The following is a 14,497-nucleotide window of genomic DNA, read 5'->3' on the forward strand; positions in this document are numbered from 1 at the left end:
GGATTTTGTTGGAGTTAGTGTCAAAAGCCTTGCTGAAATAAAGATAAATCACTTCCACTGGCCTGATGTTGGAATTAAACTGACCAGGAAAACTGCCCTTCAGCTATGAACACAAGTTCTCAACCCGTGCAAAATGAGTGTTCATTGTGTATAACAGAACATTCTTCCAAATATCTCAAAGTCTTTCTTGGAGTCAATTAAAATGCACAAATGAATCAAGTGAGTTGCCTAAGGTAGAATTGCAAAGTCTAACTTGTGCAGCAATATCTCCAGGGTCAGATAAGGTAGCTGGTGGTGTGCAGCTGAGGAGGGGAGGAGGAAAATGGACACCTCTGTCAAGGTAGATCCCATATTACTTCAAGAGACCTGTCAAAAGATTTAAAACAAAACAAGACCCCCTCCAAAAAAACCCCAAACAACCAGCAAACTGAAACCAACAGAAAAAGAAACACAAAACCAACCAACCAAAAAACAAAACAAAACCAAAAAACCACAAAGCAACCAACCAACGAAAAAACCCAAACCAAACCAAAAGAAAAAAAAAAAAAAAGCAAAAAACACAAACCAACCATTTGGTCATTTGTCCAAAGAACTGAAACAAAATACTGTCTGCTCTTGAGGTTGTTTAATGTTGAAGAAAGACATTTCCCAGGAGACTTACGGAAAACTTTAGCTATACATCATTTGGGATGTTTGTGTCTTTGTGTCTGATAATGGGATCCTTACTCCAGTTCACACTATTCTTCTTCTTTTTATTATTCCAGACAGCCCAAATTCCAGTCACGAAGATGATCCCCTACCTGAGGGGCAGACAAAGCTGTGCTTTGCTACAGCAGCATTCCCATCCCTGTGGATGATGGGTTGCCTTGAAGTTTTCAAGATCAGCAAAGTGAGCTTGCTTCTTTTAATGTGGATTTACAAATGTGCTGTTGTGGGGGATTAATGCCTTTGAATTCCTCCTTTTTTACAGGAAAGTGAAAATCAGTGGTGAGCTAGAGCAGGAGAAGTTATTAGAAGACTGAAAAGCTCTGCTAGCTGAGGGGATGTATTCTCTAGCAGAGGTTTTAATAAAGTCTGAGAACTGTGAGGGAAGATTGGTGTGTGGCACATGGAGCAGAGCATTCATGTGGAAACCATGAGAGGATCATCCTGGCCCCATGAAGCTCATGGATCATGTACAAATATCTCCCTGACAGTGCTAGAAATGTCTGGCAAACCTGCGAGTGCTTCTTTGCTTTCTTGCTGGATGCCAGCTGTTATTGCAGCGAGGAGGCACTTAATGAAGTCCTAAAAATGAGCATAAGTGAGAAGGGGAAGAGTTGCAGATTTCCCTCCAGAAGTGCTATGTTCCTATTTTTCTCATCTACATAAACCAAACATCCAAAGATACCTGGTGAGGATCTGATGAGATGCTGAGAACTCATCGCAAACCAAATGCTTCCCAAATTGCAAGTTTTTGTTTGTTTGCTTATTTGTCTTATTAGACGTGACAGATATGATGTTATTATCCTCAAAATAGCAAGAAACAAGTAGCAGCTCTCTAGGCTGAGAAAAGATAAAGGATACTGGAACTGTACAGAGTTATTGACGTGGACACATATAAGGGGCAACGGAGGTAAATTCACAAGAGGGAAGATAAACTGGGGCCCTCCAGTGCCCAAGCAAATTTTTTATAAAGCAAGGGCAAAGAAAAGAAAGAATTGCTGAACTGGAGGCAGTAACCTGTCAGAGGAATGATTTCATGGGAGCTGGGTCATTTTACCCCATGCTGGCAACACCTCAAGGACTGGGTGTGCTGGACTGGAACAACTAGGAATTTTGTTATTAAGTATAGGCTAGAATTGCTTTTATATTTATTTTACTTGCAGCTAATTGCTTTCAAAACTTTGTCAGACCTTGATGAATGTTTTCTTTTTAAGCTTGCTGGGGGATGTTCTGAGGAGGGAGTCATATAAGGGTGGAAAATGGTAAACATTCAGGAGAGTACAGTAATTGTGTCTTTGCCATTTTAATCTCTTCACGTGAAGCAGAGCCACAGAATTTAGTAGTATGAAATTCAGAGAAGCTTTGTAAAGACAAAGTGTCTCTGCTGAGCATGCCAGGTACCCCTTACAGTGCCAAGACTTTCCTATTTGAAGTCACTGGGAGCTTTCTGTGGTGACGCTGGGTGGTGACATGATGATGCTGGTGACGCTCTTCAGCAAGGTCCTACTGCAGAGCACTGTCTACCAACTCTGGCTCTGGATGCTGTGGATCTATTGCCCTCCAGGCCAAGCACATGAGCATGGAAAGGCCTTAATTTCAGACTATGGGAGTCTGCAGAGGAACAGAAGGAGAAGTTTGACACAGTGGTGTAGAGGAAAGATATGTCCATATGTAGTCATTTGCCTTTCAGAGCAACTGGGTGTGATGGCCAGTGAGTGGGATGGAGACTTTGATATGAGGACATTGGACTTTTACTCTCTTATCTGGGCCAAGCAGCAGGTCCATGCCCCTGTACAAATGTTGTGTGTCAGCTTTGGTTTCATCCACACAGAGGACCATACAGGTCTCCGAACTAGGCCATCCCCAAATCTTTCAGGGGAGTGTGCATGAATCAGTGTATAGCAACTGAGATTTAACAAGAGCCCAGTTCTTCTGGCGCTATGGTAATGATAGCTTTGGTGTCTGCCTCAGCTAAGCACGACCTCACATGCTCCCACTCAAATCACTGGGCTGTGAAAAACTTCAGTGGGTGACTGCCTAGGGCCATAGTTAATAGCAATGCTTTTAATTTCCAAAACAGTTTTTTTCCCCTTTTCTAGACATGTAATAATTAATATTTCATGACAATGTCCAGAGACACAGGAAAGAATTTCTGGTCTTGGTTTAACAAAGCACATCAGCAGGACTGCAATCACGGGAAGTTGTGTGCCCGGGTGTTTGCTAAAACTAGAGCAAAACATAAAGTTGTGTGATATTTTTCTGATCAGGACCAGAATCTCCACCTTGCTGAGGATGGGTATTTTAAAGGAGACAGATATTCCCCATGGGGAGCAGAGTCATCAGAGCCATATCTAGAGCTTAGGGCTGCCGGTCTTCCTCCCAAGCCACTGCACTTGCCTAGGTACAGTTCAGTGACACGTAGCTACTCGCTGAGCTTGCTGTGACCATGCATGGTGGCACCAGCAGAGTTTCTCTCCTTGTGCATGCACAGCAGGGTGTTCAGCACGTGCTGGAAGCAATTCACCAAGCAGCACATTGTTTTTGCCCTCAGCAGCTCAGTTGGCTGTCAGGGTTGCTCTGCTGTGGGCTATTTTGGATATGTCAGTAAATATCTTCCCTCCAACAGTGCCAGATGTTTTTTTTTTCCATGCACAGCAGCTCCTACAACCACTTTGTAAAGGTTTTGTGGTGAGGGGTTTCCCAGAGTGTGGTTCAGGCTGGCTGTTGTGGGTGGGTTGCACTGAACCCTGGTGAGCCACTGCATGGCTGCCTAGGGAAGTATAAAATGGCAGCCATCCATGAGCCATCATGGATCCTTCTGAATCCTTATTTCAGCTCCCATCTTAATGGTACATCCCACTGAGGGATGGTCTTGGTCTGGTGGACTTCAGGTTGGAGGCCAAACACACCAGTTTGCTGGGCTGCTTTTCTTATGACCCATTGAGAGTTTATGCAAACAAGGTATCAGGGGCTTTTCTGTACAGACCTGGTGGGTTGAATCTTTTGGGATCTTGCCCTCAGGATTCCGTGTCCCTACAGGCAGGTTCAGTACCAGTTTCCAGCACCTTTCTGTCATCACAGTTCTCTGAGGTCTCACACACCAGCTTGTGCATGTGTGCCACAGCATCCCACCACTCTGCTTGGGTAACACCTTCACACAAGTGATTTAACCGGGGGCTTTCAAGAAGACTCAATGACGAGTCTCTCAGGCACCTCCATTTTTCCAGCTGGTTGAGTTTCTGTAAATAGTGCCTATGTAAAACTTTATTATCCAGTAATTGGGGACTGCTCCTTCGCCTTGTTCATCTGCTTCTGCCCTGCCAGGTCAGATGAGAGGGGATGTCAGACTGGCTGCAGGGCTGAGACCGTGGCTGTGGAGAGGCATATGCAAAACGTTTGTGGTATCAAGGAAAGCCTTCTAAAGAATGGTGCAGAACTGATATTACTGCTGGGCTGCTGTGGTGGTTGCACTGCATGCAGTAATCTGTGTATTTATAGGTCTGATGTGCTCCCCAGGGAAGATTATGCTAAAACTCAAGCTGTTGTAGTGGGAACAGGTTTGCTCACCTTTTTTTTTCTTTCTCTTTTTTTTTTTTTTTTTTTTTAAATCAAGGATACCCAAACTATTAAACATTAATTTTGTGGTGAGAAAAGTATGTGACTTGAGAATTCCATAAATATTGGGGCATGATTTGCAGCCTTGCCTTTGGGTGGGGTACCAGGGACACCCTGAAGCAAAGAGTGCTGAGACCCACGGTGCCCCATGGTCACCACCACAAGATCATGGTCCATCACCATGCACCTTTAATCACTGCAGACTTTGAGCTCACACATTCTCCTTGGATGAACAGAGTGTATCTTTATTACCCTGTGAGGACTTTAAATAATTAATTACTGGTGAAAGCAATGGGAAGAGCAATGCTGTTTGTGCCAGACTGTAATTGCTGGAGGCACCTTGACATTTCAAACGAGTCCCCACATTTAATCACAATTCTTTTCCAGTGCAACTGCTGGTGAACCCATCTGTTTCTCCATCTGCTGCAGGGGAATGAGGGTGCTGGCTCCCCCCGTGATATTGCAAACATCCCACCTGTGGGGAAGGAGGTTTCGCTCAAACAAAACCGCAGCCAGGTTGGAAACAGCAACGATTGTCCCCAAGATGAGAAGCACGTTGAATGTTTTAAAGGGGAAGAGCTGACTGCAGGTCCCATTCACCAGGGAGCAGGTCAGGTAGCAGATGGTGGGGGGGATGCTCAGGGCAGGCTCCACTGCCAGCAGCCTCAGGAGGAGCCCAACCAAGAAGCCAGCAGCTGATCCGCAGGTGTTGGTGTTGGGAGCGAAGAGGGCACAGCAGGGCTGGGGGAAGCGCAGAGCATACACCAGCTCCCCGCAGAGGAACCAGAGGTCATAGACACAGCTGGAGTAAAAAGCCAGGCCGGCAGCCCCTGCCCCAAATATCAGCATGGAGGTCCTCATGGCTCATAAGACCTCTGTCTCTGTAGCCTGTAAAACACGAGATTGTAACATTACAGACACAGTGTTTACTGGTCGGGGGGCAGCACTGCCCTGCCCTGGGCTGGTTCCCACCAAGCCCTTTATGCTTGAAGACAGTGCTTTTGCCACCAGTGGCCACCCGTGGGGCATGGTTTTATGCTGTTTCCATTAATATACTAGTCCACTATCAGTCATGTTTAAAGAGCAAAGCTCACAAATGTGGGTGTTTATACCCCGTCCAAGGGCATGAACAGCCCTGACCTATGTGTGAAGCTCTGGCTCCAGAACTCAGTTCAGCAGCGTGAGGACAGGCATCTCTAATCGCAAACCACACAGACTGGATTTGAAATGGTCTTGAAACAAAAGCAGTTGTCCTGACACCAAAAATACTGAATGCTGTAACCAAGTACCTTTTTCCTCAAGAGTTTCCTGTAGATGTTGTGAGCAAACACGGAGCTGGCAGAGGGAAGAGCTGAGTCTGCAGAAGACATTGCAGCAGCAGCGATGGCTCCCAACCGAGCAATGGAGATGTATACTGGGCAGAGATGGTGTAGAACAAGTGGCAGTATTGTTGACGATTCCCCTCTCTCAAGTGGACTTGGAAGACCATAGCTTGTCTGGTTCCAGTCTATAAAACAGAACAAGGAAAAGACACAACAAATCCTTCTCTGTCATTTCTGCTGTCTTTGAAACTGCCTTTCCACAAGGCCAAGTCACAGCAGGGCTAAGGACTGGGACCCACTCAGTATTTTAGGACTCAGATTCATTTATTGGATTCTTTTGATCTCTTGTGATTCCCCTTAGCTGCTGCAGCTCTCACTAGATCAAATATTTTCCTTTTCCCCAGTAGCATCTACAGAAATAACTGTGCTTCTTGTGTTTCCTGATATGAGGTACTTTAAGGTCAACCTTCTAGACCTCAGTCATGAGGAGCAGGGAGTTTTGTTCTGGTGCCCCTAGTGACAGATGGATTCATGAGTTCACCTTTAGTGATGTGGCTGCTCTTTAACCCTTGCTATAAACCAACACAGGACTGATCTCCTGGGCAGGGGCTGTACTTCTTGATTGCTTTAATCAGGTTTTCTCCTGGGCATTATTAACAACCTATAGTAGTATTACTGGGTCTTGCATACAGAAGTCATTAACACAAGTGGGCATAAGTTTTCTTGGAAAATAGGATTATACAGCATTTTACAGGGTCTGCCGTCATCTTTTCTTACCACAAGGTCCATAAGATGCCATTTCACCATGATGAAATAGCTTTAAACAGGTCTTGGACCTGCTTAAATGTCTCTAGGTAGTCATACACTGAACCTCAGAGGGCTCCACATTCCTGGCACAAGCTTCTAGCACTGAAGGATTCTAGGTACTCAGAACTAGGTAATTTGAAGTCTAAATCAGGACTTCTTTGACAAAAACATGTTGATTATTCAGAGACAAACTATTTAGTTTTACCTGTTGATGCTGCAACTGCACCAATGAGCACAGAGGGAATGAACATTAAAAAGCACCCACATCCAGAGAGGTAGGAGACGAGCCTTGCCTGTCCCAGCGAGGCAGTGGAGAGCACTCTTTGGAAGTAGGTTTGCCATGGGATGCTGCCAAGCACCTGAAACATTCAGATGTTACTGGCTGCTGGTTACTGAAGGGCATCATCCATCCATTCAGAAGAATGATAATCTTTACTGTCATAACCCCTCACTTCAAATGTATAAACTTTGCCCAGCTTTAACTGTTGAGGATGATATTTGTCATGGCTGAGGGTCTGTTTTTCTTTGTTTTCATCGTGATGGATGTTAAATTTTGATCAAAACAGAATACAGAATAAACAGGGGTATGTTATTCCCTTGATGCCAGCACACCACACTTTATGAGAAGCACACAGTCTACAGAGAGCAGGCAGACTGAGGACTCAGGAGGGCCCATATTCCCTTTCTGCTCCTGCTGCCACTTTGCTGCATGGTCTTTATCAAGGCACTTTGCCTTTTTACATCTGCTTTTCCACATGCAATGTGATGGTACTAACTCATATTGCCAGACCCCTCTGCTATTATATTATTAATATATACTACTGTCATTTATTTTAAACCTAAAACCATGTTTTCCAGAAATGAGAAATGCTTGTGTTCCTCTGACAAAAGGAGACATTAGTCCAACACAATTCCTGAATTTGTATTATACTCTGATAGTTGTGCCACATGACCTTTAACAAATATAACGGCAAAGTGAGTATTTACCCAGGGATGCCAGGAGAGCTGCAAACCAGAACACCTCTCCTAGCAGAGGTGGAATGAAGAGTAAGCTTCCCATCACATTCCCATAGGTTTCTTGAAGAGGATCCATCACCTCCACATAATTCTTGGATCTCATTTGATTTACAAAGAAGAAACCACCTGTCAGAAGTGAAGACATTTTGGTAGAATTTTGCATGTATTATATTCCAGTAAGTAAGAATACTATGGTATTTGGGTATCAGACCCATACAGTGAATGTGGAATTCATACATAATGAACCTTAGAGAATGATGCAGCTAACCAGACAGTGGGACCTCAATTCACTTGCCTAAATATGGGGTATTATCCATCTGAGAGGTCCCAGGTTACAGAGGACATCTGCTTACAGCTGGCAGTTATGACTCTCCACTTTTGGCAGACATACATCTTTCTGGAGTGACTGCTGGAGGCCAGGTAGGACACTCTAGGGCACCCCAGATGCCATAAGATGTGGGTATAACAGGAACTTAGCTCAGATGACATCCTCATACAGTCTCCTCTCCATCTCCAATGACCTACCAACATGAGACACAAAGTTTTCTGAAATACATCCTGTGGAAAACCTCAGTAGTCAGAATGAGGCATTGAAGACTCATGTTTGGCTAAAAAAGAGGGTAACTTTTGTCCTTGAGCATGTGATGCAACATGTCGATATGTGTTCCTTTTCTGGTTACATTTTCATTTTGATGGCTTCATTGTCTGTTCCCAGAACTATATTATTTTAATCTGTACATTGAGCTGAGTCCCACCCACCTTCATCTAAATATTAGACTTCAGACGTAGAGCCATCTCATTAAAACCAAAGAATACATACTGTGCCTAACCCTGAAGCCAACAGGACTGCTTGTCTGGGCACTGCTGACCTGAGTAAAGATTGCAGGATCAGACCTGCACTCCCCAATTTCATTAGTAAGAATTGCTCACATAAGAAATGCTGGCAGTAAATTCCAAGCCTGAATCATGTTCGTGTCAGTTGGACTCTTTTGTCTGACTTGAGAATAAAGGTTATTGTTCTTTTAGAAATCCTTGTGCAAGGTGTGCACAGGTCTCCTTGCTTTAATCATCCTGTGTCCCTAGAGAGTTATGGTATAACTCAGTGAGGACTGGAAGAAACTTTGGTCTTGGCAAGAAGATTGAACTTTAGCATGAGTCTGATCATTCTTGGAGTTAGAAATGGCAACTTAGGTAATTTAGCTTAGTTTCAACAAAATAGTGACCACCTGGAAAGTGGGATAAGCTGGATGCACTACAAATTCATCCTGAGATGACAGTACTCAAGAGAACGCATTTTAGTGGAAAAAATCAAGATAGTATTATTTCATCACACAGAAATTTTGAAGAAAAAAATTTAAATTGTATCAATGCTCTCGATAGTCTATGAATAAGAGACAATGACAAAGCAACATGCATGTAGCCACATGCTTCTAAAGTTCTCAAATAAGATTTTTGTCCTATAAATTGCTCCAAGCAGGTGAAACTCTAGACTAGATCCAAGCTACCCCAATTTCTTATGTTTCAGTTTAGAGGATAACATTACAAATGCTTATTCTGGATCTGAAGAAATACAATTACCTTTAAAATATACTCTATATGCTGTTACACATTTTAATATATTCCTGTGATTTTTTTTTAAAGCTTTTCTGTCCTGATTACATGAATTATTTACCAATAACAAGGGATAAGGCAAATCCCATAGGTGCCTGGACCCACAAGTGTCCTTTTGAAGGCAGGTAGACAATTTCAGCTGTGCCGTTGATATACGCTCCTCCAACCCAGGGGGCTGTAAACATGGAAAATGGAAAGGTAAGAATTGCGATACATATTCTCAACTAATCTTGTAGAACACTCTGAGAGCCTGCAAACATTTTTTTCATACAAATATTTAATCACACTTCTATTTTCCTTACAAAGCTTTCTCCCATAGTGAGACGTGCTGCCGAGTGTGAAACAGTTTTAGAATCTTACGCTAAATAATTTCCCAGGTTCAAGAATCTGTGTGTACATAGAAAAGCTCAATGTTTAAACAGTCCAAGGCAATTTGAATAGACCAATTTCATTTTTTTTTCAGTGGAAGGCTTTTGCTAGAGCAAACAGAATTGCCTTTGTTACTCTGCTGTGACTGATAGCTCATCCTTCATGAGCGTCACTTACACAGTCTAAGAAAACAGAAATTAGGAAAAGAAAATGCAAGCAGACGTTGCAACCTACAACATGGGCTTAAGTGTCTTAGCCAGGCAAATACCACTTGGGGAAGCCTTCACAAAAAATGGGGCAGAGAAGCAAATTTCAGATGATGCCAGGCAGCAAGGAGAGAAAAAGGAAGTGGAGGGCAGCAGTCGGTGGGGAAACATTTTCTCTTTAGGAGAGAAGCCAATGCTCACCATGAGTAGCAATTTATTCCACACAGTACTGGATTGTTCAAGGAGTAAAATTCTTCTGTTATGCTGGATAACAGAACCTGGTTCAAGATTAAGACTGCAGCCCTCCTTAATGAAACGTATTGTATTCAGTCACTCCTAAATTAAACTCTTTAACTCTTAACTAAACTCTTAAATTAATCTCTTTAATTTAAAAGAATCTACATAAACATTAGGTTCTGCTCAGTGTGAAGAGGCTTGGAAGAATCCATCCCAAAATGATTCATGAAACCATACTCCTTTAAAGCCACACTCAGGTAAAATCTGCCCTGACATTAAAGGAGTTCACCTGCTTTGAAAGAAACGTCCCCTAGATCTACGTAATGCATGTGTTTTAAGAAGAATTTTTAAAAGTCCTTTAAGAAAACTTACCTGTTGCAGTAAACAGTCCAACAAATACATTTATATTCCTGCCTCCAACTATGGCCATTTCAGTTGGGTTTCTGTTCTGCTGGTCCTTCTTGCTTTTCCAAGAAGCCCAAATTCCAGTAGCTAAAGTTAATGTAAAAAAACACACTCAAAGATACTAAGCCTCGTATATTTAGAACCATTTTATGTTGCTTAGTTTAGATGACAGAGAGGAATAAAGGCTTGATGATAATATTCTTTGATCAAGTCCACAGTCAGAAAATAATAGGAAAAAAGTGACACCTTGTAAAAAACTGCTAAGTATTAGTTTGCTGTACTTTGCAAGGAAAGATACACTACAAAACAGAGCCTTAAAAAAAGGTCTTGAGAACTGGTTGCAGAGTCTGTCTTCGGAGGTCTACTGGCAATTCTTCAGTTTTCTCCCCTTTTTCAGAAAATATCCAATCTTATTTTTCTGGGCTGCAGAGATTAAGAGGGTAGGATTTAGTATTCATAAGAACAATGGAGCACTGATGTGAGGGGTAATACTAACTTGGCATAAAGAAAGGGAAATGCTATATTTTGTCTGATATGCAATGGTATGAAAATAATCTGTATTTCTCTAGGTTCTAGGCACAAGATTAACACAGAAGATAGGGCTAAGAATTTGTCTGTTTAAAGTTGACTGAACTAAACCCACAATAATCATCAAAATGAATCTAGGAAACAGTAAAAGAAGATTTTCCACTGACCAGGCAAAGGATCTGCATGCTAATATTCAAAGCAAGAGCATTATAATTTCTCTGCTGGAAATAGACAGGAGAGTGAGATGTTGTTAGACTCTGCAATAAAATTACAGGAAAGATACGGACTTTTTAAACTGCTTTGTGATGCTCCCTTTAAACAAACATAATTCTGAGAAAAACTCATATATGTACTAAGGAATGAAGTTGGTTACATTTATTATAGACTTGCCATTCCTATATCTTTTTAGTTGCGCTGTGAATCTTTTTCATGTCCCAGTATGATTTTTCATAATCAATTCTATGTAAAAACAGCCCCAAATAGGGCACATGTTTGTCTTTCCTGGATGCTTGCATTCATCTGTGGAGTGGGTAGCTCCTTTCCACATGGAAATCACAGATCTCTTCTTCACAGACTCACTCTGAGCAGGAGTTTGAAAGCCCAAGTATTTAGGAAGGTTTTCTGCAGTGTGCCATCTCTTGCAGGTGGACAGGAGTAGCTGTGCATGGAGATGACAGTGGCACAGGTTGACCCTGTCCATGGGCAGGACATGGAAGGAAAACACGGACACACGGGTGATGGGAAGAAGCAGGAGAAGTGCAGGAACCCCATGTTTTCTGTGACACCACTTTGTACAAGGGGAAAAAAAGGGTTTTGGTAAGTTATGCAGTAATACGGCTGGAAGACTCTGTAAGAAGTGTTTAAAAGAGTGAAAACGAAAAAAAGATGAAAAAGCCTGAAAACCAGATGATTATTTATCCTGCCTTAGGAGAAATATTGCTTTATATTTATAAGAAAATGCTATTTTGACTAAGCAATTTTAACTTTGACCCAATTATTTATGTACTAAAAGAGACACAGTGCATTTTAAAGGCACATTTTCCAGATGGTAATTAGAAACACCCCCTTCCACCTTAAATGTACCTGCTGTATAATAAATAGTCATAGAGACTGCAGCTGCCAGTGGCAGTGGAGCCATTGCTTTCTCTGAGTTGCCTTCCTTGATCAAAATGGGATGTTTCAAAAACTTTTAAAACGCTGTTTACCCACAGACACATGCTAAGCTTTTTTTTTGCTATGAACAAATATTTCACATTGTATTTCCTAGGCAGGAACAGGATGGAGTTGAATGTGCAAGTGACTGAAGGTGCCCGCAGCTGGGTCTGAGCCCACTCTGCAGCCAGACGCTCCTGGGAGGACACAGCTGGTGTCGCATCCTCCGTGTGGGGGTCAGCGGGATTCTACATGTCCAAAGCAAGAAAGTATTTGAATTTTTTTCTGTGGCATCTGCAAAAAACATCTGGGCTGCCTCTATTTTTTATCATCTCTTGAAAAAACAAACAAGCAAGCAAAAACCAAAAAGTGGCAGCCATAAAAATCTGCAGGGAAACTTCATTTATAAACCCAGAGGGATGGAGGGTGGATGTGGCAGGACAAAATGTAAGTGAAAATGTTACATGATGGAATGAAGGAAGCTTAGGAAAAAGGTATGCATAAGGTAGTTCAGCTGAAGCTGGAGTGTTTTTGATGATATACAGTGCAGGAAAGAAGGACTGTAAAAACATGAGGTTATACTACCAAGTTACTCACTGAATCTGCTGTTGTGCTCTTTGGCCACTAGATGCCTCTCAGCTAATGCATCTATTTTACAAATGGAGAGATTTTGAGGTGGGTTTTACCTTCCCTCTCACAATGGAGGGCTGCGGCTTCAGGTGTCAGGTACTGTGTTGCTCCCTCCAAGCTACCTGTGTAACCCATGGGCAGAAATATGCAATTTTAGGGGGTGATTCACTGACCTACTTTAGGTCCTGTGAGGCAGGACAGGGTGAGGGCAGATGTCAGTCTGCTGGACTCAGAGCTGCTTTTAAGAGTGGAGTCACTGTACCCAGTAAATGCTTCAGGGCTGATTTGGCTGCTCAAGTAGAGATGGGTGGTGCCACTTGAGATGCTCTAAAACCTCTGAGACATCCACATGGGCAAGCGGATGGAACAGAGGCCCTGTGGGAGACACATACCCTTCTGGAGCAGCAGCCAGGATATTTTGGTGTGTCTTCAGTGTTTCTGAGGGATACTCAGCTGAGCTCCTGCTCTCTCCTTATCACTTGACCTTGATGGAATAAGCCTGTAAAAACACTGGAAGAAAGTGAGGAGTACTGTGTGCCACAGAAGTTTTTTATCTATGGTGGAAATGATCTGCACTGTAGTAACAGCTTACAGCTACTCAGCTTTGAAGGGAACCAACTGGAAGAAATAAAGAGGGAAAAAACAGTGGCTTCTGTGCCTTTGATATAACCCTTGGCCTGCCTTTCTGGGTTAAATGTGCTACGTTACTGATGATGAGCTTTAGGTGGCCCTCTGTGGCCCACGGGTTCGGGATGAAAGGGAGTGAGAGAGGTCCTGCAGGAAGGGCATTTCCAAAGGGTAGCTGTCCCCTGTCACTTGTCTGGAAAGGGACAAACCCAATGAGCTGGTGCTCTGAAGGAACTAAATACTCTGAGAATCCAGAAAAGTAATTTTTAAAAAATTATTTGGGATGTTTTTGAAGTTTACTTGCAAAGAGTGGTTGCCTGTGAGGAGCTCTCGGGGCAGGAAGGAACGGGGCTGGGGATGGAGCTGTAGAGCAGAGGCTGTGGCACTGGGAGGTTTGTGGGGATCAGCCTCTCCATTGCTTTGCTTTGCTCTTCATGCCAAGAAAAACCAAGCTTTAGGGCCTGAGGCATCTGAGGAATTTGCATCAAAATATTCTGACAGTTCCTCTTGAAATGAAATGGTCTGAACTAGTCTGTGGTTTCCAACCTAGTTATTTGAATCATGTCCTTCATCCTGGCAGCTGAAATGCTGGGCCATAGGTCTCTGAACATCCACAATTTTTCGGGTGGTGTCCTTTATTCCTATCCCAAGCCAATCCCAGGAACTCTCTTCTCTCTTCCAACCAACGCAGATTTGCATGTGGCTGATCTCCTGCGTGAGTTTCAAATACAGAAGGGAGAGGGATAATTTGATTAGAAAGTAACATATTTTTACTCCTTGTGTGAGTCTGTGTAGTGAGACTTCACAGTGAAAAATAAATATAAAAATTAAACAAATATGTCGTCGTTATGCCTGTGTGAGGTTTTTACCATCAGTTTTTTAAGACTGACAGATATAGAGATAGACAGAGAGATAGAAGATGAATAGGGATAAAAGATAGATACAGAGGAATATTGCGGGTTCCGTAGTGTTACTAAATTCTTCATGTGTACAATGCATAGAACATTTCTGAGACAAAACATCTCTTTTCCATTGTTAGATTTCACTCAAATAATTATTTCCATTTTGGAAAAAAAATCCAATTTAAAATCTATAGTAATCCCAACTCTGAAACATGATAGTTCATCTCTGGTCAAGCCAACTTTATCTAAATCAAAATTATTATTATTAGTAGTATTATGTAGCCATTTTCTTTGGAAGCTCCAAGGCACAGAAAAGCCTGGGTTTGCAGGTGTCCCTCAGCACTTGGTGCAAGGAGCTGCCCCT

The 14,497-nt window shown here is 42.6% G+C and overlaps 1 protein-coding gene and 1 long non-coding RNA gene across 2 annotated transcripts in view; one reads left to right on the forward strand and one right to left on the reverse strand.

Annotated features, from left to right (window-relative positions):
• Positions 1-14,497, forward strand: part of LOC135576153 (uncharacterized) — an 18,001-nt gene continuing 3,504 nt past the window's right edge. Inside the window, exon 1 of the long non-coding RNA XR_010467781.1 lies at positions 1-889. This is a non-coding gene — a long non-coding RNA (uncharacterized LOC135576153). The remainder of the gene's footprint in view (positions 890-14,497) is intronic.
• LOC102085274 (high-affinity choline transporter 1-like) lies at positions 4,642-10,440 on the reverse strand. Its single transcript, XM_065049558.1, is given in 8 exon segments — positions 4,642-5,208; positions 5,610-5,827; positions 6,655-6,808; positions 7,081-7,085; positions 7,419-7,592; positions 9,139-9,252; positions 10,262-10,406; positions 10,408-10,440. Coding segments are annotated over 8 exon segments (1,365 nt in total). The 3' UTR covers positions 4,642-4,686.

Source organism: Columba livia, chromosome 1 (genome assembly GCF_036013475.1).
Source record: "Columba livia isolate bColLiv1 breed racing homer chromosome 1, bColLiv1.pat.W.v2, whole genome shotgun sequence".
In the NCBI taxonomy this organism is placed as follows: domain Eukaryota; kingdom Metazoa; phylum Chordata; class Aves; order Columbiformes; family Columbidae; genus Columba; species Columba livia.